The sequence below is a fragment of the Monodon monoceros genome, unplaced genomic scaffold (assembly GCF_005190385.1).
Source record: "Monodon monoceros isolate NGI ecotype Baffin Bay Population unplaced genomic scaffold, NGI_Narwhal_1 Super_Scaffold_2, whole genome shotgun sequence".
In the NCBI taxonomy this organism is placed as follows: Eukaryota; Metazoa; Chordata; class Mammalia; order Artiodactyla; family Monodontidae; genus Monodon; species Monodon monoceros.
This window is the reverse complement of record NW_021703776.1, coordinates 80,081,593-80,107,833: the sequence shown is the minus strand read 5'-3', so window position 1 is coordinate 80,107,833 and position 26,241 is coordinate 80,081,593. Positions and strand designations below refer to the sequence as shown.

The following is a 26,241-nucleotide window of genomic DNA, read 5'->3' as shown; positions in this document are numbered from 1 at the left end:
TCACCATTTGTATTTTTACTTACCACAACCGATGTCAATGTGTGGTACCCTGATCCCAAATGTGCCAGGTGTCCTGCATCCAAAAGACTCTATGTTTTTACCTTCTCAAGAAAGTAAATCTCTAGTCTTCTGCCAGGTTGGGGGAAAGAAAATGGCCCAACTACACTAATGTCAAGTATTTGATCCCATAATTTTAGTCTTGAATTCCAGTCCCTTCTAAATTGCCAAGCTCTTAGTGTGCCCAAACATTGCTTCATTCATTTTTATATTCCTAGTACCTACCCTGTTGATTATACTTTTGTTGCAATTCATGTTTTCGAATAAATGAATAAATAAGTTTTTTATAAATTGAGGAAATCCTTAGCCAGATATGGCTGATTGAAAATGTTTCTCTTCTGATGTCATAGAGCTCCTTTTCTTATATTGTTGCCTTAGTTCTGATATATTTTTTGTCATGTCTGTGTCAGAATAAACGTGTTAATATCATGTAGGCTTTCCCTACAAGTTTGAGACAGTTCACAGTTTTTATGTCGGCTATTGTTCAAAGTTCCACATTCTAATCACAGTCTTTACACTGTATTTCAATAGCTTTGGTTACCATTTGTCCTATTAAACAATGCATAGAAACAAATAATTCTGGTGACAATTTGTGTGTCTTTGTGAGGCATATTCCCCCAAAATGCCGGCTGTGGTCTCCTCTTGTACCATTCAATTTCTCATTCATCTCTGTTCTTTTCTGTCTGGTCACTTTGCTCCAGCTGTATCCAAGGGAACTTCTTAATCTCTCTCAATCTTTCTATTCTGTACCACAGTCTGTGGGAAGAGCCTTTAGTCTCTAGGTTTGGGGCTGGAAAGTGACATCAGGTTCTCTCCCTCTTTCAGAGGTCATTTATTTTTATGACATGTCTCAGTTGTGATAGCTCTATTTCTCCCTGGCTGCAGGAGCTTTTTTTGTTCGTGTTTAGCAGTTTCCCGTCTATCTTTATGTGGGTAGAATATAGAGTCATGCAATCCCTAGGAATTCAGTACAGAATTGAGATTTATTTTTACTGGGTGTCTTGTTTTTTTAATTCAAATAAGGTATCTTATTTTTGCTTATATTCATTTAGGATTAAGTTATAAATGCCTTTCAGGCAGGAAGAGTGCCATTTAGGGTTACTGTGAATAAAGCATGCTAAATTGATACAATAACCTTTTTGGTGCTCTTATATGGAATGAAATAGCTAGAAGAATCTAAGCTGGAGACAAGGTTTCACTGTAATAACTAAAAAGGGAAAGGAATCCCTAGGATGAAGCATACTGAAACCATGGAATAAATGTTTATCTTATCCTAAGGTTTTTACATTGGGTCTGGTGTGAAAAAATCCTTTAAGCAAATTATTACCAAATTCTTTTGATTCTTCTTTCTAAACTTGTTTTAAACTCACCCATTCTTTTCCATTCCCAGTAAACTGACTGTCCTGGTGTCACTCACTTTTCTGCTCTTGTCTAGGGCCTCTCCTGTTTGGGGCCACACTCCTTTCATCGGACTATTATTTCAAATGCATTATGCCTACTCCACTGTCTCCTATCTTCTCTGCTCCCTATTCTGGACTTTCAGTCAGTTTAAAAATTTTTTCTACCATCTATCATGTCATGCACTGCCCTGGCAACCAGCAGGTACAGGCAATAAAATGCTGTGATTGGGCGTGTGGCTTTAGGCCCCCTCCATCTCTGAGTAACTGTGATATGGGGCAAGTTACCTACTGCTCCGTGACTCCTTAGACAAAATGGGGTAGGGTCAGGGGTACCTAACCCACAGGGTTGTTATAAGCATTTAATGTTCATTACTTAGAACAATTCTGGCACATAATATGCCCTCAGAAAATGTTAGCTATTATGATCATCACTCTTTATGTTCTGTTTGCTTAGCAATATAAAGTGGCTTTCCACTGGAAATAAGTCATTCCAAACTTATTTTTGTCTATCTTCTCACATTTTGAAGGTATTTACTTCCTATAAATTTCCATAGATTGAGTAAAATATACACTGAGTGATATGGCTAAGATTGAAATAGACAAGTGTTTTGTATTGAACATCTATTAAATTGTTCAAAATATCACAAAATGCTTTGTAAAGAATTATCTTAGTTTCTGCATGCACTTATAAATCAACATAGTGTAGGAAAAATAGGAAATGTGAATAAATTAAAGGGATATCCTAAGAATTAACAAAATTGCCCATAGAGAGTATTACCCCTGAGCTGATTTTCATGTTATTTACTTCTACTTACTAGCAATGAAGGATCTGCCTAACTGAATTTAGTCATCATAAAATACTGGCACAATATATATAATATAGCTATCATATATGACATTTATGTCATATTTTAAGATTTAAAATTAAAATATGAAAGCTTTTAAATAATATTCAGAAAAGATCTGACATACCAAATCATCCTGAGAGGTTAAAATAGTTATTTTTATAGTAAACATTCAGATGAATTAACCTTAAATGAAAAGCTTTTTTAAAAAAAATAATTAATTAGTTTATTTATTTTTGGCTGTGTTGGGTCTTCATTGCTGTGCGCGGGCTTTAGTTGTGGCGAGCAGGGGCTACTCTTCGTTGCAGTGAGTGGGCTTCAGTAGTTGTGGCACAAGGGCTCAGTAGTTGTGGCTCGCAGGCCCTAGAGAGCAGGCTCAGTAGTTGTGGCGCACGGGCTTAGTTGCTCCGAGGCATGTGGGATCTTCCCGGACCAGAGGTCGAACCCATGTCCCCTGCATTAACAGGCGGATTCTTAACCACTGCGCCACCAGGAAAGTCCCTTAAATAAAAAGCTTTTATCTAAAAAAATTATTTTGGTCATTTAGAATATAATCATGAACATAGTATCACAAGTTGTAGCTCAATGCCTTTTGAGTTCAAATGACCATTCTTCATAGTATTCAAATTATAACTTTTATGATAAATTTAACATGAAGGAAAAAGATTAGTCTGTTTCAATACTATGGCTACAAATACCCCGAACTCTCTGGATATTTGCATATGCCGTGTGTTGGGGTGCAACCTAACATAGGGTTAGTGCATCCCACTCACCAAAAATATTGTAGGTCTGACTTCCTATACTAGTCCCCAAAACCAAGTGTCCCACAACACACAGCCCAACATCCACACTGGCAGATGCCACCCTCTCAAACCTTAGAGTCAAGGGCAGAAGGCACTAGCCTAGATGCTTTTCTCTGCATAGAGCTGTGATGTGAGAAGGCGCATCTCATGAGGCAATTACCAGGAACTGACATTAAGAGCTGAGAGTGGGAAAATTAAAGCAAGAAACCACAGATCTGTATGAAATCCAAAGACCGCGGTTTTGCTTGTTGCTGCTGACATAGTTTTATTAGCAGAGCAGCTGTATTTATTATAGGTAGAGAGTGGGTACCTTCTTTCTAGTGCTGCCTCTCAGTCCTAAATCAAGGTATATGCAGAGTTTCTGAGCACCTTTTACATTTTCCATTCACAAAACATTTTCACAGATGTTAACTTGTTAGATCTTTCCAACATCCCTATAAGGTGTGTGTCAGAGTACACAGCCTCCCCAAAATTAGCTTCTTGGAAGGTATGGATAAAATAATCTAGAGACCACACAGATTTAGGAAAGAATAAGTTTACTACCATCGTACTCAAAACCCTAAATAGAGAGTAGTTATATATTTGGAGTAGTAATAGGTGTGCTTACCACACATTCTACTTATTAATCAACTTATGTTTTTTTCAAACATTGAATTCCTACTGAATCCTATGTCTTAATAAAGGTAATGGGAGGTAAAACTATCTGTCCTTGAGATTACTGTGCTCTCGGTCTGGTGCAGAAATGGATATGTGAACAGATAGTCACAATATAATGCCAAAGAGTTATAATAAAATACATAATGCAATCCAGGGGAGGAACATACCTACCCGACTGGTGTAGGGTCAGTCAGAGAAGACTTCACAGAAAAATTAATTTTTTTGTCATGAAGGCAACCAGGTACTCTCAATTTTCAAATTGTATCCTCATGAAATTTGACTGTCTTTGGGCACCACTGACCACTTCCTCTTTCCTGAAATTATCTGTTTGGCTTCTTGGACCTTGGACCAGGTTCTTCCCTGGTTTCCATCTGACCGTATTTTTTCATCCTCCTTTACTAATCTTCCTGTGTCTTTTCCTTAAATTTTGCTCTTGCCATGCCTCCATTGTGTCATTTTCCCTTCACACTTTCCATTGTTTCTGTGGGTGAGAATTTGCTCATACATATTCATGATCTCAACTGCCTTGCATATGACTGTGCCTTTGAAATCTTTGCCCCAGGGAAACTTAACTCATGAACACAGATCATGTGTTCATCTGATTCATGAGCTTCCTGGCTTGGAAGCTTTGCTGGGGCTTTGAATGAAGGACACCATCACCTGTTCTTCCATTCCTTCTTCATTCATTCAACAAATATTTATTGATGGCCATTGCAGGGTAGTCATCACATTAGGCTCTGGGATGCCACACACCAGGCTCTTAATCTCCTGAGGAAAATAAATTTAAATTGGTGCTTGGCAAAGTGTGGTTCACTAATTACATGACAGAATCACTGGAAGAAGAAAGACTTCTTTTAAAATGCCAACTTGAGAGACCTTCAAGACAGCGGAGGAGTAATATGTGCACATCAAAATCCTCCCCACAAATACATCAGAAATACATCTACATGTGGAACAACTCCTACAGAACACCTACTGAACGCTGGCAGAAGACCTCAGACCTCCCAGAAGGCAAGAAACTCCCCACATACCTGGGTAGGGCCAAAGAAAAAAAGAAAAAACAGAAACAAAATAATAGGGAGGGGACCTGCACCAGTGGGAGGGAGCTGTGAAGGAGGAAAGGTTTCCACACACTATGAGCCCCTTTGGGGGTGGAGACTGCAGGTGGCGGAGGGGGGAAGCTTCGGACCCATGGAGGAGAGCACAGCAACAGGGGTGTAGAAGACAAAGCGGAGAGATTCCCGAGGATCGGTGCTGACCAGCACTCACCAGCCCGAGAGGCTTGTCTGCGCGCCCGCCGGGGTGGGTGGGGGCTGGGAGCTGAGGCTCGGGCTTCAGTCGGATCCCAGGGAGAGGAATGGGGTTGGCTGCGTGAACACAGCCTGAAGGGGGCCAGTGCACCACAGTAGCCGGGAGGGAGTCCGGGAAAAAGTCTGGACTTGCCTAAGAGGCAAGAGACCATTGTTTCAGGGTGCGCAAGGAGAGGGGATTCAGAGCACTGCCTAAACGAGCTCCAGAGACGGCGCGAGCCGTGGCTATCAGCGTGGACCCCAGAGACGGTCATGGAACACTAAGGCTGCTGCTGCCACCACCAAGAAGCCTGTGTGCAAGCCCAGGTCACTATTCACACTGCCCCTCCCAGGAGCCCATGCAGCTTGCCACTGCCAGAGTCCCAGGATCTAGGGACAACTTCCCCGGAAGAACACGCGGCGCACCTCAGGCTGTTGCAACGTCGTGTTGGCCTCTGCCGCCGCAGGCTCGCCCTGCATTCTGTACCCCTCCCTTCCCCCGGCCTCAGTGAGCCAGAGCCCCCTAATCAGCTGCTTCAGACCTAGAGACACAGACAGACTGAAAGTGAGGGGAGGGACAAAGATACTCCAAGCAAATGGAAATTGAAAGAAAGCTGGAGTAGCAATTCTCATATCAGACAAAATAGACTTTAAAACAAAGACTATTACAAGAGACAAAGAGGACACTACATAATGATCAAGGGATCGATCCAAGAAGAAGATATAATAATTGTAAATATTTATGCATCCAACATAGGAGCACCTCAATACATAAGGCAAATACCAACAGCCATAAAAGGGGAAATCAACAGTAACACAGTCATAGTAGGGGACTTTAACACCCCACTTTCACCAATGGACAGATCATCCTAAATGAAAATAAATAAGGAAACACAAGCTTTAAATGATACATTAAACAAGATGGACTTAATTGATATTAATAGGACATTCCATCCAAAACCAACAGAATACACATTCTTCTCAAGTGCTCATGGAACTTTCTCCAGGACAGATCATATTGTGGGGTCACAAATCAAGCCTTGGTAAATTTAAGAAAATTGAAATGGTATCAAGTATCTCTTCCGACCACAACGTTATGAGACTAGATATCCATTACAGGAAAAAAAACTAAAAAATACAAACACATGGAGGCTAAACAGTACACTACTAAATAACCAAGAGATCACTGAAGAAATCAAAGAGGAAATCAAAAAATACCTAGAAGCAAATGACAATGAAAACACAATGACCCAAAACCTATGGGATGCAGCAAAAGCAGTTCTAAGAGGGAAGTTTCTAGCAATACAATCCTACCTCAAGAAAGAAGAAAAATCTCAAATAACTAACCTAACTTTATACCTAAAGGAATCAGAGAAGAAGAACAAAAATACCCCAAAGTTAGCAGAAGGAAAGAAATCATAAAAATCAGATCAGAAAAAAATGAAAAAGAAATGAAGGAAACGATAGCAAAGATCAATAAAACTAAAAACTGGTTCTTTGAGAAGATAAACAAAATTGATAAGCCATTAGCCACACTTATCAGGAAAAAAGGGAAAAGACTCAAATCAATAGAATTAGAAATGAAAAAGAAGTAACAACTGACACTGCAGAAATACAAAGGATCATGAGAGATTACTACAAGCAACTCTATGTCAATAAAATGGACAACCTGGAGGAAGTGGACAAATTCTTAGAAAAGCACAACCTTCTTAGACTGAACCAAGAAGAAATAGAAAATATAAACAGACCAATCACAATCACTGAAATTGAGACTGTGCTTAAAAATCTTCCAACAAACAAAAGCCCAGGACCAGATGGCTTCACAGGAGCAATCTGTCAAACATTTAGAGAAGAGCTAACACCTATCCTTCTCAAACTCTTCCAAAATATAGCAGAGGGAGGAACACTCCCAGACTCATTCTACATGGACACCATCACCTTGATACCAAAACCAGAAAAAGATGTCACAAAGAAAGAAACTACAGGCCAATATCACTGGTAAACATAGATGCAAAAATCCTCAACAAAATACTAGCAAACAGAATCCAACAACACATTAAAAGGATCATACACCATGATCAAGTGGGGTTTATCCCACTTGAATGCAAGGATTCTTCAATATATGCAAATCAATCAATGTGATACACCATATTAACAAATTGAAGGAGAAAAACTATATGATCATCTCAATAGATGCAGAGAAAGCTTTTGACAAAATTCAACACCCATTTATGAAAAAAACCCTCCAGAAAGTAGGCATAGAGGGAACTTACCTCAAAATAATAATGACCATATATGCCAAACTCACAGCCAACATCATTCTCAATGGTGAAAATCTGAAACCATTTCCTCTAAGATCAGGAACAAGACACAGTTGTGCACTCTCACCACTATTATTCAACATAGTTTTGGAAGTTCTAGCCACAGCAATCAGAGAAGAAAAAGAAATAAAAGGAATCCAAATCGGAAAAGAAGAAGTAAAGCCGTCACTGTTTGCAGATGACATGATATTATACATAGAGAATCCTAAAGATGCTACCAGAAAACTACTAGAGCTAATCAATGAATTTGCTAAGGTAGTAGGATACAAAATTAATGTACAGAAGTCTCTTGCATTCCTATACACTAATGATGAAAAATCTGAAAGAGAAATTAAGGAAAGACTCCCATTTACCATTGCAACAAAAAAGAATAAAATACTGAGGAATAAACCTACCTAAGGAGAGAAAAGACCTGTATGCAGAAAACTATAAGACACTGATGAAAGAAATTTAAAATGATACAAATAGATGGAGAGATATACCATGTTCTTGGAATGGAAGAATCAACATCATGAAAATTACTATATTACCCAAAGCAGTCTGCAGATTCAATGCAATCCCTGTCACACTACCAATGGCATTTTTCACAGAACTAGAACAAAAAATTTCACAATTTGTATGGAAACACAAAAGACCCCAAATAGCCAAAGCAATCTTGAGAAAGAAAAACGGAGCTGGAGGAATCAGGCTCCCAGACTTCAGACTATACTACAAAGCTACAGTAATCAAGGCAGTATGGTACTGGCATGAAAACAGAAACATAGATCAATGGGACAAGATAGAAAGCCCAGAGATAAACCCATGCACATATGGTCACCTTATCTTTGATAAAGGAGGCAAGAATATACAATGGATAAAAGACCACCTCTTCAATAAGTGGTGCTGGGACAGCTGGAAAGCTACATGTAAAAGAATGAAATTAGAACACTCCCTAACATGATACACAAGTATAAACTCCAAATGGCTTAAAGACCCAAATGTAAGACCAGACACTATCAAACTCTTAGAGGAAAACATAGGCAGAACACTCTATGACATAAATCACAGCAAGATCCTTTTTGACCCACCTCCTAGAGAAATGGAAAGGAAAACAAAAATAAACAAATGGGACCTAATGAAAATTAAAAGCGTTTGCACAGCAAAGGAAAACATAAACAAGACAAAAAGACAACTCTCAGAATGGGAGAAAATATTTGCAAATGAAGAAACTGACAAAGGATTAATCTCCAAAATTTACAACCAGCTCATGCAGCTCAATATCAAAAAAACAAAGAACCCAATCCAAAAATGGGCAGAAGACCTAATTAGACATTTCTCCAGATAAGATACACAGATTGCCAACAAACACATGAAAGGATGCTCAACATCATTAATCGTTAGAGAAATGCAAATCCAAACTACAATGAGGTATCACCTCACACCAGTCAGAATGGCCATCATCAAAAAATCTACAAACAATAAATGCTGGAGAGGGTGTGGAGAAAAGGGAACCCTCTTGCACTGTTGGTGGGAATGTAAATTGATACGGCCACTATAGAGAACAGTATGGAGGTTCCTTAAAAACTGAAAATAGAACTACCATACGACCCCAAAATCCCACTACTGGGCATATACCCTGAGAAAACCATAATTCAAAAAGAGTCATGTACCACAATGTTCATTGCAGCTCTATTTACAATAGCCAGGACATGGAAGCAACTTAAGTGTCCATTGACAGATGAATGGATAAAGAAGATGTGGCACATACATACAATGGAATATTACTCAGCCATAGAAAGAAAGGAAATTGAGTTTTGTAGTGGATGGACCTAGAGTCTGTCATACAGAGTGAAGTAAGTCAGAAAGAGAAAAACAAATACCATATGCTAACACATATATATGGAATCTAAAAAAAAAAAAAAGGTTCTGGAGAACCTAGGGGGCAGGACAGGAATAAAGACGCAGATGTAGAGAATGGATTTGAGGATATGGGGAGTGGGAAGGGTAAGCTGGGACAAAGTGAGAGAGTGGCACGGACATATATACACTACCAAATGTAAAATAGATAGCTAGTGGGAAGCAGCTGCATAGCACAGGGAGATCAGCTCGGTGCTTTGTGTCCACCTAGAGGGGTGGGATAGGGAGGGTGGGTGGGAGACGCAAGTGGGAGGAGATATGGGGATATATGTATATGTATAGCTGATTCACTTTGTTATACAGCAGAAACTAACACACAATTGTAAAGCAATTATAGTCCAATAAAGATACTAAAAAGAAGTGCCAACTTGAGGTTCCTTTCCAGACCTATTAAATTGTAATATCTAAGAACTGGGACCCAAGTGAGATGTATTTTGTGTAAACCCTGTAAGAGATTCTGAGGAACATAATTTAAAATGCAGAAAATCTCTTATTTAAATAAAAAGAAAATCAAATAAATAAATGCATAATTACATACTGTAAAATTGCCATTGAAGAAGACTACAAGGTGCTGTGTGTTGTATAATAAGGGATTAAGGAGGGTTGATACCTAATTACCTGGGAGTTAGGCATGGGGAGGATCATGTCTGGCCATGTGATTAATCAGACATGAGGTTGAAGTAAGTGTAATGCTAAGGATGACTCTCAAACACAAGCTTGGATGACATTGTTTGGTTCCTCTTTTTTCTCTTGCCACCCTTATCTCTATTTTCTTCACTATATCTTAAATCCAGACCATCTTCTTCATCACCGCCTCTTCTAACGGTTCACAGGCTCTTGTTTTGCCTGGAATCGTGACATTATTCCCCTATTTCTTATCGTTGCCTCTGTATCACTCTTTTCCCTGATATCTCATCACAGTGATCTCCAAAAGAAAAAAATATATTTTTTACATCTTTATATAAATTTTTTTTTTTAGATGTTGGGGGTAGGAATTTATTAATTTTTATTTATGTATTTTTGCTGTGTTGGGTCTTCATTTCAGTGCGAGGGCTTTCTCTAGTTGTGGTTGCAGAGCACAGGCTCCAGACGCGCAGGCTCAGTATTTGTGGCTCACGGGCCTAGTTGCTCCGCGGCATGTGGGATCCTCCCAGACTAGGGCTCGATCCCGTGTCCCCTGCATTAGCAGGCAGATTCTCAACCACTGTGCCACCAGGGAAGCCCTATATAAAGTTTTATATTTATATTTTACACGTGATCATGCATTTGGTTAAAATCCTTTAAACATCCTCTATGGCCTTGAGAATAAAATCTAAAAACCAAAACCTGGTGCTGCTTACAACATCCTTCATGCTCACTGCCGTTCTTTGGATTCCTGTCACCATTGCCTTTCATCTGGAATTCTGCAACAGCCTCAGCGTGATTGGTGATTGACCCATATCTAGTCTTGGGTTTCTTCAGTCTTCTACCTTGCAGCGCAGCAATTCTTATAAACGATAAAGCTCATCATCCCTATCCTTGTTATAACCCTTCAGAAGATCCCAGCTACCACCTTCAATATAATACCCAAATTACTCTCAGTGGCTTCTTCGCGATCTAGCATCACCTCTGTTCCCTAGCTTGCTTCTTACCAATTCCCCCAGTGCTTTTATTTATACTTTTGCTATTCTTTATACCTTTAGTTTCTCCAGTTTGTTATGACTTCTTACCCGTGAATCTTGATGTCTTTTTTTTTTTTTCTTCTTTTTTGGCTTGAGATCCCCTTCCCTGGTTTACCTCCTATACATCCTTCAGGCTGCTGTTCACACATCCCTGAAGCCTATGCTTGGTGGCCCTGCTGGATCCTCTTAGCAGTACCATTTCCTCACCCCTTTTCTTTTTGGGGAGTTTCATACTGAACTGTGACTGGCCCTCTGCTTATCTCTTTCCCCACTTGCACTGTCTCTGGAGGCCAGCAACCATGTCTTGGTCACTGTTGAATCCCCACATCGAACCTTGTCTAGAACATGCAATATGTCTTTTTATACAGCAAATGAAGGACTGAGTATTAATACTTCCTGACTGTATCAACATAGTTTGAATATTTAAAAACTAACAGCTTTATTGAGATAATTCAAATGCCATAAAATTTGCCCATTTTAAAATACATAATTCAGTGGCTTTTAGTATATTCACAGACTTGTGTATCCATTACCACTAATTTTAGACCATTTTCATCACCTCCCAAGAAATCCTGTACCCTTGAGTAGTAACTCTCTATTCTCTTCCCTCCTTAACCCCTAGCAGTCACCAGTCTACTGTCTGTCTATAGATTTGCCTATTCTGGACATTTCATATAAATTAAAATCACACACTGGGCTTCCCTGGTGGTGCAGTGGTTGAGAGTCCGCCTGCCGATGCAGGGGACACGGGTTCGTGCCCCGGTCCGGGAAGATCCCACATGCCGCGGAGCGGCTGGGCCCGTGAGTCATGGCCGCTGAGCCTGCGCGTCCGGAGCCTGTGCTCCGCAACGGGAGAGGCCACAACAGTGAGAGGCCCGCGTACCGCAAAAAAAAAAGAAAATCACACACTATATGGTCTTTGTGACTGACTTCTTTCACTTAGCATATTTTCAAGGTTCATCTATTTTATAGCATATAATAGTACTTTATTTCTTTTTAATATTTGGTTGAATAGATAAAGCACATTTTGTTTATGCACATTTGGGTTGTTTCTGCTTTTTTGCTCTAATGAGTAATGATGCTATGAACTTTCATGTACAAATTTTTGTGAGAACATACGTCTCCAGTTTTCTTAGATTAAAATTGCTTAGGAGTGGAATTGCTAGGTCATATGCCAATTCTGTGCTTAACTTTTTGAGAAAGTGCCAAACCATTGTCCAAAATAACTGCACCATTTTACATTGCCACCAACAATGTAGAGGGTTTTACTTTCTCCACATCTTCAATAACACTTGATACTGTCTGTATTTTTTATTATGACCATTCTAGCGGGTACTATGGTTTTGATTTGCATTTCTCTTATGACTAATGATGTTAGACATCTTTTCATGTGCATATTGACTACTCATGTCTTTTTTTGAGAAATGTCTCTTCATTTCTTTTGCTTATTTTTAATTGGATTGTATGTCTTTTTAACAGTTTAATTCTAAGAGTTTTAAAAAATAAAATCTGGATATAAGCTCCTTATCAGATATATGATATGAAAATATTTTTGTCCACTCTGTGGGTTGTCTTTTCACTCTCCTAATGGCATCTTTTGAATCACAAAAGTAATACTGATGAAGTCTAATTTATTTATTTTTATTTTGTTGCTTATTCTTTTGGTGTCATGTCTTGTCCCAGCACCATTGTTGAAAAGACTATTTTTTCTCCATTGAATTTTCTTGTCATCATTGTCAAAAATCAATTGACCATACATATAAGAGGTTATTTCTGGGCTCTCAATTTTATTTCAGTAATTAGTCTATCTTTATGCAGGTATCATGCTGCTTGATTACTACAGCTTTGTAGTAAGTTTTAAAATCAGGAAGTGTGAATCTTCCAACTTCACTCTTCACTTTTAAGATCATTTTGTCTATTCTGGGTCCCTTATACTCCCATATGAATTTTAGGATCAACTTGTCGATTTCTGCAAAGAAGCCAGATAAGATTTTAATAGGGATTATGTTGAATCTGTTGATTAGTTTTGTATTTCCATCTTGGCAATGTTAAATCTTTTGATCCATGAACTTGGGATTTCTTTTCATTTATTCATTTCTTTAACTTTCTTGAAATGATATCTTGTAGTTTTTTTTGTTTTTTTTTTTTTTTGCGGTACGCAGGCCTCTCATTGCTGTGGCCTCTCCCATTGCGGAGCACAGTCTCCAGACGCGCAGGCTCCGGACGTGAAGGCTCAGCGGCCATGGCTCACGGGCCCAGCCGCTCCGCGGCATGTGGGATCTTCCCGGACCGGGGCACGAACCCGTGTCCCCTGCATCGGCAGGTGGACTCTCAACCACTGTGCCACCAGGGAAGCCCTATTTTGTAGTTTTTAGTTAAAAAAACTCTTGCACTTTACTTGTTAAGTTTATTCCTAAGTATTTTATTTTTGAAACTATTGTAAATGAAATTTTAAATTGTATTTTAAAATAAGAGTAGTCTTTGCGTTTTTAAAGGTTATGTAGATCTGTAATATCATATAAAACTAGGACTTCAATCTGAGAATCATCTCACACATACTATCTTTTCAAAGGACACTAAACCTACTTACCACTTTGAACAGAAGTAGAAAGCTTTGCATGACCCAAAGGAAAGGATATTACTGAAGCAATATATGTCTATATACAAACATATTTATATATATGAATGTGTATACTAATATATTGAGAAACTGTATTTTGAGTTGCATTATCAAATTAATTGTGCAACATGTAGTCATTCATATGTGAATCGTATGATTCACAAAATATACCAAATTTTGACATTTTAAATACTCATGCTAATTAAGTGCACTTGTTAAAACTATTGACTATATGGAAATTAACGAGTAAACCTTTGAAAAGATGCCCAGTTTCACTGGAAATGTTTGCATGTACAATCTGCTGTTACATAAGTCAGATGAAGCGTTGGGTTTTTGAATACTGCAGTGGCAAACTAGTCACCAAAATGATTATAATACTATGCTTATTTAAAGAGCAAGATGAAAAGAGCTAGTTAAGGATGGTATGACTAGATATCAGTTATCTTTAAATGTTATATTTAAAATGTTCCCACATGTATAGTAATCATAACATTGAACATACCACTTAACATGTGGGAAAAACACTGTAATAGAGGTATTAAATTGAGCGAGAATTTTGTAATGAATACTGGAAATGATTAATCATAGTGGGGCATTTAATTGGGAAATATTCTTGTAGTCCTTTTTTTTTCAGCAGTTATTAAAACTACACAGAAGAAAATTACTCTATAAAAAATAATGTCTTTAATTTATGAAGCATTACTCTAGGTTGATTGGTCTGGGAAGATTAAAGATGAAAAAATGTAAGCACATTCACTCAGAAAGTTTTGGTTTTGTGGTTGCTGGTATATTTGTCTGCAGTAATAGTAGAATTTGACAGCAGAAGCCAGTTGATGGCTCACATTCTATGAAATGTACTGGATTGGAGCCTACAGAATGAATCACTATTGGTGAACATTGTCAAGACAGGAATGGGCTATGGTTTTATCCCTAGAAGGTCTATCTGTATAACTATCATCCATTTGTTAGAGCACATGTTTTAGACAGAAAACATCCTAATATCAGAATAATGCCAAAGGAGAGGAAGACACATGTTTTAAATGTATGGATATGGCTTCTCTTTTTACGCATTATGAAAGATGGTATTCTTTGTTAATATAGCAAAGCAAGAGAGCTGAATGATATTTGTTGATGCTTTGTAGCATAGTTGTGAAAAATAGGAAGTTTAATGTACTCTCAAGTGGTAGTATTTTTTTTTTTTTTTGCGTAACGTGGGCCTCTCACTGTTGTGGCCTCTCCCGTTGCGGAGCACAGGCTCCGGACGCACAGCCTCAGCGGCCATGGCTCACGGGCCCAGCCGCTCCGCAGCATGCGGGATCTTCCCGGACCGGGGCACGAACCCGTGTCCCCTGCATCGGCAGGCGGACTCTCAACCACTGCGCCACCAGGGAAGCCCGAGTAGTAGTATTTTTAATTTAGTAACATATCCAAAATAAATTATGTGTCTCAAATACTAATGTATTATAAGATCCTGACTCAAGTGTTCACTACTTGTTCTTCCTTGGGGTGGATATTGGTTGGTTCCCAGACTTCAACTATGACATCAAAACACAGTACAGTTATACATAAATAGATTCCTTGATGAAAATGTAGTCATGTATGTTTAACATGTTTACTGAAACATACATAAATTTTCTCCATTATATCAAGAAATGTAACACATATGGCTTGACTATACTGTTTTTACTAAAGAAAATTTACAACTGTTAAAAAATTGTGGTATTTTTCATTATCTTATAACTTTAATTTTTATTTATGAAAAACATTTTTCCACTAGTTCAGTATTCAGGAAACTTATCAAGAAAATGTAGTACTTAGCTTATAAATGATGAATATTTATCCTCCGTAATGAGGCCTATCAGATTTGGATATATTTCTTTGTTAATAAGTCTTATTTCCTTATAGAAAATAAAGTGTATTGAGAATTAAAGAATTAGACATGTGGGTAGACAAGCTGACCTTTAAGGTCTCTACCAAACTTGAAGTTTAATGTTTCTGAGATTTTTTTTTTCTGCCTTTTTTTTTTTAACGGTAACATTATAAATCTATAGAAGCCCCAAACAAAATGCAATTTTGGTTTTACAATAATTAGCTTTGAAACATAACCTTCACAGAAGGTATTTTATTATCTTATATAAGAGTCCATTAGGGTATAAAATCAATATTTTAGCCACTCAAGTGGAGCATTTCATTTTTCTCAATATTTTTGAGAGAAGCCACTTTCAATTTAACTTTTTTTTCTTACCTAATGGAACCTTATACATAAATAAAATAACTTTTCTAAATCATTAAAACCTAATAGAAAATTAACAGGGTTATGATAGATTGCTTTTCCTTTGTGGTGAAGAGACAAGGTAGAGCTAATAGTCTTGGGTGCCCTTAGGACACATGAAGTACCATCTACTTTCTCAAGGGAGGATATTTGAAATTAAACATGCATGAATTATCTACTCCACCTGGGGGAGATCTGATAGCCCTCAGCAAGTGTTGAACTTCGAGGCTACAATTCTCTGCCCTCCGCTATTCACCCCACATTCAAGAAAGGAAAGCATCCTTTAGCAATAGATCTATTTATGAGAACAATCTCAGTCACATGGTTCCCAAAAGGGAGGCAACCTTAAGAGTGATGATAGAATATTGCTGACACTAGACACTTTGGGGCATGTTTTTGGTATAAGACAGTCGCCACTACCTTCTCAGTTGATTCTCAGTAGACTACTATACTGGTGGCGGTCACAGAATGGGTAAGTAAGCTTAATTTGAGCTGCATTAGTTTCCTATTGCTGTGTAACAAATAACTCCATATTTAGCAGCTTACGACAATAAAACACTTATCATCTCACACAGTTCCTGTAGATTGGACATTCAGAAGCAGCTCAGCTGGGTTGTTCTGGCTCAGGGTCTCGCATGAGGTTGCGGTCAAGGTGTCAGCTGGGGCTGCAGTCATCTAAAGGCTTGACTGGAGCCAGACGATTCACTGTCTAGGTGGCTCCCTCACATGCATGGCAAGCGGGTGCTGACTGTGGGCAAGAAGCCTCAGTTCCTTTCCATAGGGCTGCTTGAGAGCTCTCATGACAGTCTGGTTCTCTCCCAGGAGTGAGCAGTCCAAGAGAGACCAAGGCACAGGCTCAAGTGTCATTTATGACCTAGCCTCAGAAACCACATGCAGTCATTTCTGGAATATATTATTGTTTACATAATTCAGCCCTATTTAAAGTGGGAGAGGACTCCATGAGTGCATGGTTCCAGGAGCTAAAGTTATTGGGGGCCATCTTGGAGCCAGACTATCACAGCAAATGGTAATTTTTCTTTTGGGTTTTTATAGAGCTGGTCTTGGGAAAATAAGTTTTTTGTTTTATTTATTTTTTAAAAAAACATTCCTTTAGCTCTCCTCTCTGTGCCTCTTTGAGCTATACTTTATTTCTAGAAGCCAAGTTGACTCCTTCTTCCTCAGGGGTGCCCTTCCTGTCCTTCCTTGCTCACAAATTCAATAAATATTTGAGGACAAATTGTGTGTCAGTCACTGTTTGTTCACATCAGTGAACAAAATCCTTCCATTCATAGAGCTTACCTTTTATATAGTAGTAGCTTTTCATAATGAGTTGTCTCCTATGATCCATAATTTCTGGTTTGTCCTGTTAGCATTCTGTGGGATCTGATGCTATTTCCAGGTGATAGTGTCAGAACTGATTTGACTTGTAGGATACCCAGCTGGTGTCCAAGGATTGCTTGGTGGTATGGGAAACCCCACTTCCCTTGCCCCCTCACGTTGGAATCGGGTCCAGAACCTTTAGTAAACAAATTTAAGGAAAGAGGTCAATGATTGGCAAAATTCCCTTAAAATAACAAGTTTGTTTTAATAGAGGTATTCTGTGATCTAATTCAAAAGAGTACGATGGAACTTTAAGGCCCCGAAGCAGAGAGAGATCTCAGCAGGGGAACTCGCTCATTTGTGCCAATTTCACTGCTTTAAGCCTACTTTTGTTCAATGGAAAACATAACCATCGAGCTATCTCACTCAGCACGGTCTTTTCCCACAATGTGAAAATGCAAGAGTGGGGGAATAAGTGAATTTTAAGCTTAAACAGGCAAAAACATTAATATGAGAAGTGTCAGAGATTAAAGTAGCTAATTTTGCCATTTCCTTTCAAAATTGACGCAGTGAGATTTGCATTTCCCCAGATATGGTGGAAAGACTTGGATCACCATTTCTATGTGTGTTTATAGCCTAGCCAGTGTTTCAGGGATTCTGGCATTTATATCTGAGCTTAGCTCTAACACGTTTTTCCATGGGACTTATTTTTTTTTCTGTTTTAAAACTGTTTGGGCCAATAAATCTTTCTCCAAATGTCAGATTGGTCAACACCAAGGAGGTAAATGGAACGTAATGACACTCATCAAGTTGATGATGTGAATGATTTATTGGACCCAATCATTTAGCACTTTCATAAAGTCAATATTAGGGAAAGAAACTCTGGGCTCTTATTATGGTAAACTGTACTGTCAGCATTCAGTGACTTATTACAAACCTGTGGCTAGGATTAGGATATTATAAATGGGGGACAAATGGAAGGCTCATTAATATTTTATACCCACAGGTGGAAGACATGCAGTGGGCCAATAGAGAACACACTCACCCGGCGTCTGTCTGCAGCCTGCCCTGTAAGCCCGGGGAGAGGAAGAAAACAGTGAAAGGAGTTCCTTGCTGCTGGCACTGCGAGCGCTGTGAAGGTTACAACTACCAGGTGGATGAGCTCTCCTGTGAACTCTGCCCTTTGGATCAGAGACCAAACATCAACCGCACAGGCTGTCAGCTCATCCCCATCATCAAACTGGAGTGGCATTCCCCCTGGGCTGTGGTGCCTGTGTTCGTTGCCATTTTGGGAATCATCGCCACCACCTTTGTGATCGTGACCTTTGTCCGCTATAACGACACACCTATTGTGAGGGCTTCGGGACGCGAACTCAGTTACGTGCTCCTAACGGGGATTTTTCTCTGTTATTCAATCACCTTTTTAATGATTGCGGCACCAGATACAATCATCTGCTCCTTCCGACGGATCTTCCTAGGACTCGGCATGTGTTTCAGCTATGCAGCCCTTCTTACCAAAACAAACCGAATCCACCGAATATTTGAGCAGGGGAAGAAATCTGTCACAGCGCCCAAGTTTATCAGTCCAGCATCCCAGCTGGTGATCACCTTCAGCCTGATCTCCATCCAGCTCCTGGGTGTGTGTGTCTGGTTTGTTGTGGACCCACCGCACATCATCATTGACTATGGAGAACAGCGGACTCTAGACCCGGAGAACGCCAGGGGAGTGCTCAAGTGTGACATCTCTGATCTCTCGCTCATTTGTTCACTAGGGTACAGTATCCTCTTGATGGTAACTTGTACTGTTTATGCCATTAAAACAAGAGGAGTTCCAGAGACTTTCAATGAAGCCAAACCTATTGGATTTACCATGTATACCACCTGCATCATTTGGCTAGCTTTCATCCCCATCTTTTTTGGTACAGCCCAGTCAGCAGAAAAGGTAAGTGGCAAGAAATGCATTGCCAACCCTTTTCCTGGATTTAACTTCTTCCTTTAGGATGCTTTCCCTTCTTTCTTTTTGGTTCACTTATATTCTCTCAAGAAGCTTCAGTGTTTTATATATATATATTCAAGGTCACTTTGCTCTGAATATGTGTTGACTAAGGCTGATTTTCCATGAAAAACACTTTAATGTGTCCTCCTTGGCAAGGTGGAAGATTGACAGAGCTCACATCACTTTCTGGGTCCCTTTTCCCAGTTCTGTTATCGACTAACATAACTGTTGTTTTCCAAACGTTAAAAGAGGAAGGGAGAAAGGGCAGACATGATTCACAGGGCTGAGCTATTCCAGAGGTTTCTCAGTGCGTGACAAATGCCTCCTTTGCCAGTTCTAATGTTACGCTCAGAAAAAGCTATTCCTTAATAGCTATTCCTTAATAATTATGATGGTTTTAGTCACAGAAGCAAACTGCAACAGCAAAAACTAAGTGGCTTAATTCAATCTGAACCATCGTACTATTTCTCTTTAGCTCCCATTCTTATTATTTTTCCATATGTGGAGGATGGTGGTGAGGGATGAAAGAAGAAGCAATGGGCGATTATATAATGCAGTTTATATTTTTTTAGAAGTTGAAGATCAATTGAATTTCCTGAAATAATTTTCTTTTGTTACTAATCTTCCATTAACTTCACCACACAAAACACTGCATGTAAAGAACATCTGTGTGTGAAAGGAAATACATGCTGAACTGGATGTATGTGCTTCTATGTATAGAAAAGCAGAGAACTAACGTTAACCATGACTTTCAAGGTTTGGGTGGTGTGATGGAGACAACCAGTTTGAAAAACAAAGGCAAATGCTACCATTCTAAAGGGACAGCTCTGCAGCCCTAATGTGCATATGAGGAAGTTCTTCTCTCAGAGAAGAAGAACTTATTCCATCCTCCATCATCAGAAGTTGTGAGGAAGTCAAAACATCCGGGGAGGGGGGAATTATATTCCCTAGGTTCTAACATTCCAAGTAAGGTCCCACATGACTCTTAAAATGCCAACTAATTCAGAGGAAAAAATACTCAACAAGGGCATGGAGAGCTCATTAGTATGAGCATTCATCCCTTACTCGATCAATGTGGTCTTCAACTTTGAAAGCCAAAAACGTACCTCAGCAAACCTGCTGCTGAAAAGAGCAAACTTGCCATGGGTTCCAGACCTGTGACCTTTCTTGACTTGAATGGCCTGATGAAAGTCCACGAATATTTTACGTAGGACCATGCTCATGGCGGGAAAATAAAGTAAGACAGTTTGGGACATGAAACTTAACCACTAGAAAACATTATATCTTGACATACACAGATGGGAATTTATTAGGATCAACCTTGTAAATTTAACATAGGAAGGGATGTGTCGCTCAAAGTTTATTAGCTCTGTTTTGACATGGTTAGTTGGACTAGTCAGGGAAAAATATTGTTTTTCAGTGTCTGGAAATGTCCACATTATGTGAATTATTGATAACATCAACCTAACTGGTACTTGTATTTGTGTTTGAACCTAGAACTGTCTTTTTTAACATATTGTTTTATCTAGAGAGGGCCATAGGAAGTTTATTTCGTTTTCTTGTAGACAACAAATATTTAACCAAACAAAATCTCCTGAGTTCTGATATCTAACTCCCTTTTCTTTTGTTTTCTCTTCCTTTACATTTTATAAAAGACAGTCTACTCTTACTTTTCATGTTGTGACGTCAAGGATCTGGGGGAGCAAATATAAATGCTAATAAGATGTTATTTCTATTCAGGGAACTCTTTCAGTGACTCAATTTTTAGAAGAAATTTTTAGAATAAATAAAATCGTGGTCCTACATCAAGCTATTGGGCACCTTCATAGTAATGCAAACATGCATCATAGTAAGTTTTTTTTAAGGTAACTGAAAAAAAAACACAAATGACCATTGTCTCTCAGATAAGAACTCTGCAGCTGTCCCCTGAGGAGCAGTGATGGAGACAGTAAGAGTTTCAGGATGAAATGGACACATGAATAAGCCAGGGCTGGAGGCTGCCCAGTGCTGGGCCTGTGGGAGCTGTACATCCATCTGAAAACCTGGAGTGTATGTACATACTTATCGGTGTGGATCTATCAATGCCTCCAGAGAGATGACTGAATGCTAGCCAGAATTCTTTTTTCTTTTTTAGCTTTGTGCAATCAAAGTAAGTCAGAGAAACACACTGTAAGACAGATTTATAAAATATGTTAATTGGAATTTATTTGTATTCATGATATGATTGAATGTGGAAATGAGTGAAGAAATCAAGAAGGAACACTAATTCTAGGAATTTTCAGAACATTGGAAAGTGCTCAAATTATGTAGTTAGGCTTGGAGTTGCTGAATTTAGACAAGCTTTGCATCAAGAGCTATTATTTGATAAGTAGCTAAGATTTGCTACTGAAGTATTTTGTGTAATACACTTATGTGTCATCCTAACACTTCACGTTAAAATTTGCTTCCTGCTATTCTCTGTCAGAGTATCTTTAATTACTCAAAACAATACACAGAATGTTTGAGAGTGTTTATTTTTTCATGTTGCTAAAATTATTGACACAGATATTAAAAGTGAATACAACTTTTATATCTCTAAAGGCAGGCTTTCTCTAAGTTTTATTGACTTTGGAGGACCGAAGAGCTGGTCAGTTCTACATTCTCCTTTATAAGGCTCAGCCAGTTAACCCCACGTTATCAGCTTGAAGTGTGTGCAACAGTCAGGAAGCACACACACAGCCATTAATTCAGCAGATCCTTATTGAGCATTGTGTCCAGCATTGTGCTAATTACTGAACCATGTCAGTCAGTATCCCCGAGCCTTCCTTGTACAAAGGCACAGCCTGTCTCCCAGCTGATGCTGCCTGATGCCTGTCATCACCAGCAAGTGCCAGGTTCCAGGGCGGGAGAAGATCAGGCTCAAGGGCAGGGGGAGATGGTGAGGAGTCAGATGTGAGACGAGAAAGCGAAGCAAAGAACTGTGCATCCTGTAACTATGCATCAGTGACATAGAATTTATAACACGGAAGAGCAAAATTTCTTCCAGTATGCATTTAATTATGTTTCATGGAGTCATGTCTACAGGAAAAAAACCCATCTAGCCACACAGGTCTCCAAGAGAAGTAGGAATAAAAAGTAAAATTAGTTGAATAATTTAGACAGATGTTTTAGAAAACCTCTGAGTAAAATCAAGTTATAAAGGGACATTTGTAGCACTCATGAGGACAGACAACTCTCCAAAGTATGTCTCCATCCAATGATAAAACACCATTTAATTTTCCCACATTCTTTTTTTTCCGATTTCAAAATCAAGATGAATCATGTTTTTTCCTATAGATTTTAATGACATCATTTATTAGCTTTATATCTACTACGGCATTTTACTAAATCATAGTTTAAATGCACTTTCTTTTTTCCTATAAAAAGGTGGTGTGAAGGAAGGGCAGACACACTGCGGCACAGACAGGGTCCAACTCAAACTTTCATAATTGGGTTGAAAAGACAAAAAATTAAAATATAATTAATGTAATAGTCAGGAATAGAATCCTCAGGGATGGTTAGGGGCTGTTAGGATGGCAGAAATCTCTTAAATACGTATCTTACCATCTCTAATTGGGTTCATAAAGTCTAGATAATCAGACAAAGGTTATGACACTGCCAAGCTCCAAGGAGCACAGTGCTTCAACCAGAGCATAGGATGGAAACAAAACAAAACACCCTCAAAACGGCAAAGAAAATAAAACTCCAAACTGTCAAGCACCCCATATGTCCCAAACCAGCCTTTCTTCTTTCACCTTCTGGATAAGTCGTGTAGCCTCAATTTAGTAGCTTAAATAAAAAACCTGGAGTTATCTTAGACCCCTCCCTATACTCACACTCACCTCCTCTCACCTTCAAATGTCATCCTTTATCAGTTCATGGAGGGTAAGCCATGTTTGTCTGATATATATCTGAATGAATGCATCTCTTAACATAGAGACTTTCATGTAATATATTCTCAATAAATACCTATTGAGTGAGTAAATAGAGTCCCTTGCACAATAATGACATACTATAATAATAAAAATGCTTATTATTTAAGTTAGAATATGGCATAATGGTAACCTTATATAGTCATCATATTGTGATCCCCATTGCGACTTTTTTTTTTCTGAAAAATAAGTTTTCTCCTTTGAATGATGGGCCAAATACATTTCTTTTTAAAAATGTTGTCAGTATCACTTATTCTGATATAGGACTGCTAAATATTTAAGGAGAAATATGAAAAGGAATTCTAATAGCTATCCTTAGTTCTGTCTAAAATACACAAAACACAAAGGAGAATTGATGCTGTTTTCCAGGTGCTTTGCCATGTCAAAAGTATCTCCCTTATTCTTTTACTCTGTCAATTATAAGGTGAATGAGTGGAGTAAGGAAGAGCATAAGCTCTGGAGTGGGAGGATGTGGGTTCAAATCCTGCAGCTCTGCTAAACTAGCTGAGAAAATTCAGTTAAGAGGCTAAATTTGTGCAGATAGAAATACATTTCCTGGGGAATGCAAACTCAGATATAAAGCAGCATAAAGCATTTGCCTGCCATCTGTGCCCAGCCCTATTCACAAACTAAAGCAGACTTGAGTTCATACCATCTAGGAAAGGGCAGGAAGATGATTGACTTAAAAAATCCTCTCGTCTCATTATGGTGTATTTTTGTATTAATAGATACCTCATGGTAGTTTTGCTGAGAGTTATATGCTATGAGTCATGAGGCATGTTTAGCACATAATAGGCAATCAATAGATACTGTCTGTTATTACAATTAGGCTGTGTTTCACGCGGGCAGGGATCTTGTTTTATTTTGCTCACCATCATCTCCTTGACACCTAGCATAAAACCGTGCCCAGAATGGGTTCTCCAAAAATATTTCTTTAATGATTGAATGCATTTAAAATTATCCAGATAATTGCATCAATTTCTCCAGCTGTCTGTGGAGCATCCCAACCAGACATGTTTTCGCAAACACAGGGGCTTGCCTGAGGGTAGAGCACACAAGATTACAAAAGTTAAAGATGGAGACAAGAATCTGAAGGACTAGGTAGAAAGAGAAGAGAGTGTTGTTCCTGAGGCAGTAACGTAACTGCCTCCATATATTTAGCAGAAAATACTAGAGGAGAGGAAAGTGTCATCAGAAAGCAGTTGCTGAAATACTTGGGTTAAAATTGAAAAGTTGAATAACTCTAACAAGAGTTGTGGGAGGTAGTTCTGAAAACAATAATAAAATCCCTGCTTTAAGGAATAGTCCAGATGAGAAAAGAACAGCCTGAAAACCTGTGGTAAGAGTGTCAATATAACCTAGATAGCAATGGAAGTAATTTTCAGAAGAGATCAGACCAACCATAACTGTCTCCTAACTTTTCTCCATTTCTGTGGAAAGGAGGGAAATGGAAACAATGATCAGTAACCATCTTGTGTGTCTGTAATTGTTGTAAACCTTATAGCGTTTTCTTTCCTTGTTCACTTACAGTCATGTGAAGCTGATTCCTTTAAAGGAATCTCAGGTTACAGAACTATTTCAGGTATTATGGTGGATTGTGTCCAGGCAAGATTAATCATACCAGCCTGTTACAATCAACTCTGGAAGGAAAAACCAAATAAAAAAAGGAAAAAGAAAAAAAAAAACTGGAAAAGAAAACATTTATAGGATCTCATTTATGCACTCGGTAAAAATGATATGTTTGTGAAGGTATAGAAGAAAAAAATGAAATTAAGGAGATTCTAGGGCACAGTGTAGGCAAATCTGTTAAGTAGCTCTTCTAGAGAAGGCTGCCTTAGCCAGGCTTATTACTTTTTTCCCTTTGTGCTACATATTACTGCTGCAGAATATTACCAACTTACACATTTAGGGCAACCCTTTGAGGGGATGCCTATCTAACTGGACAGCACAAAGAAATATTTGCTCCATGAACCTTGCTTAGATTCCATGATCCCACTTTTTTGGGGCTCAGATGAAGCTGTGTGGCCTGGGGATACTTAATTGAAACATTTGGTGAGATTGTGGTATTTGCACATTTCTCTCTCTCTCTTTAATTGAAATTGAATTTACAAAGGATTTGAATTTTCTATACCCAAGTTACAATAATTTAATCAATTAGACAGTTTAGATAGTCAACCTGGGAATTTAGTCCTAGAGTTCACATATCTCACTAAAATGGTTTGGCCTTCTTAATATCTTTGAAATGCTGTAGAACTAGATTTGATTAAGACCAAAATGTGAATATCTTCTGAGACATAGTGACCATGACTTTATTTCAAAATGCTTAGCAGGAATACCATACAAATAGACTTATTTTTTTTCTATATAGGCAGAACTTGAATGACATCCCAGACTGTTCATAGTACAGAACACAGTGACTAATTTACTTATGTAACTTCAAATTGCATTTTCCATGATTCAGTAGCTGCTTATATCTCATGGAGCACACAGGGTGCCAGGAAGAGCAGATGGCAAGCAAATAGTTCCTTTTGGCTGTAACCATATATACATTTTTTGGGTTGGGAAATATTTTTTTAAATCTCTAAATACAGTATCACATGGATTAGTACCACCCATCCCAAAGTGTAGATAAATATTTAACCAAATATTAGTATAAATTCCAGGCTATTTAAAATGAGTGCAAAGCAGATTTATTTGCATCATTAAAAGAAATAGAAAGAATACTTAGTCTGGCTTCTGGTTCAAGATATGGGCTGGCACAAACATATATATCGATTGCCTCTAAGGCGGTAATGAAACGAAAAGAAGAAGGAAAGAAAAGGAAAAGAAAATAAGGGAAGAAAAGGGGGATGGGAGAGGGAGAGAAAGGGAGGGAGGGAGGGAGGGAGAGAGACAGAGAGAGAGGGTCATTATAGGCATAGCTCGGAGATATTGCAGGTTTTGTTCCAGAACCCCACGATGAAGCAAATAACATAACGCGAGTCACAGAGATATTTTTGGTTTCCCAGTGTGAAGAAAATTTATGTTTATACTACCTGTAGTCTGTTAACTGTGCAATAGCATTGTATCTAAAAGAATGTACATTATTTAATTTAAAATACTTTATTGCTAAAAAAATGCTATCATCTGGAGCCTTCAGAGAATCATATCTTTT

The 26,241-nt window shown here is 38.5% G+C and overlaps 1 protein-coding gene across 2 annotated transcripts in view; it reads left to right on the top strand.

The window, feature by feature from the left end:
- GRM8 (glutamate metabotropic receptor 8) overlaps positions 1-26,241 on the top strand; it is a 755,282-nt gene that overhangs the window by 640,640 nt on the left and 88,401 nt on the right. For both annotated transcript variants that reach the window (XM_029233599.1, XM_029233597.1), the window contains one exon: positions 18,148-19,083. In XM_029233599.1, coding sequence (XP_029089432.1) covers positions 18,148-19,083 — 936 coding nt within the window. The remainder of the gene's footprint in view (positions 1-18,147; positions 19,084-26,241) is intronic.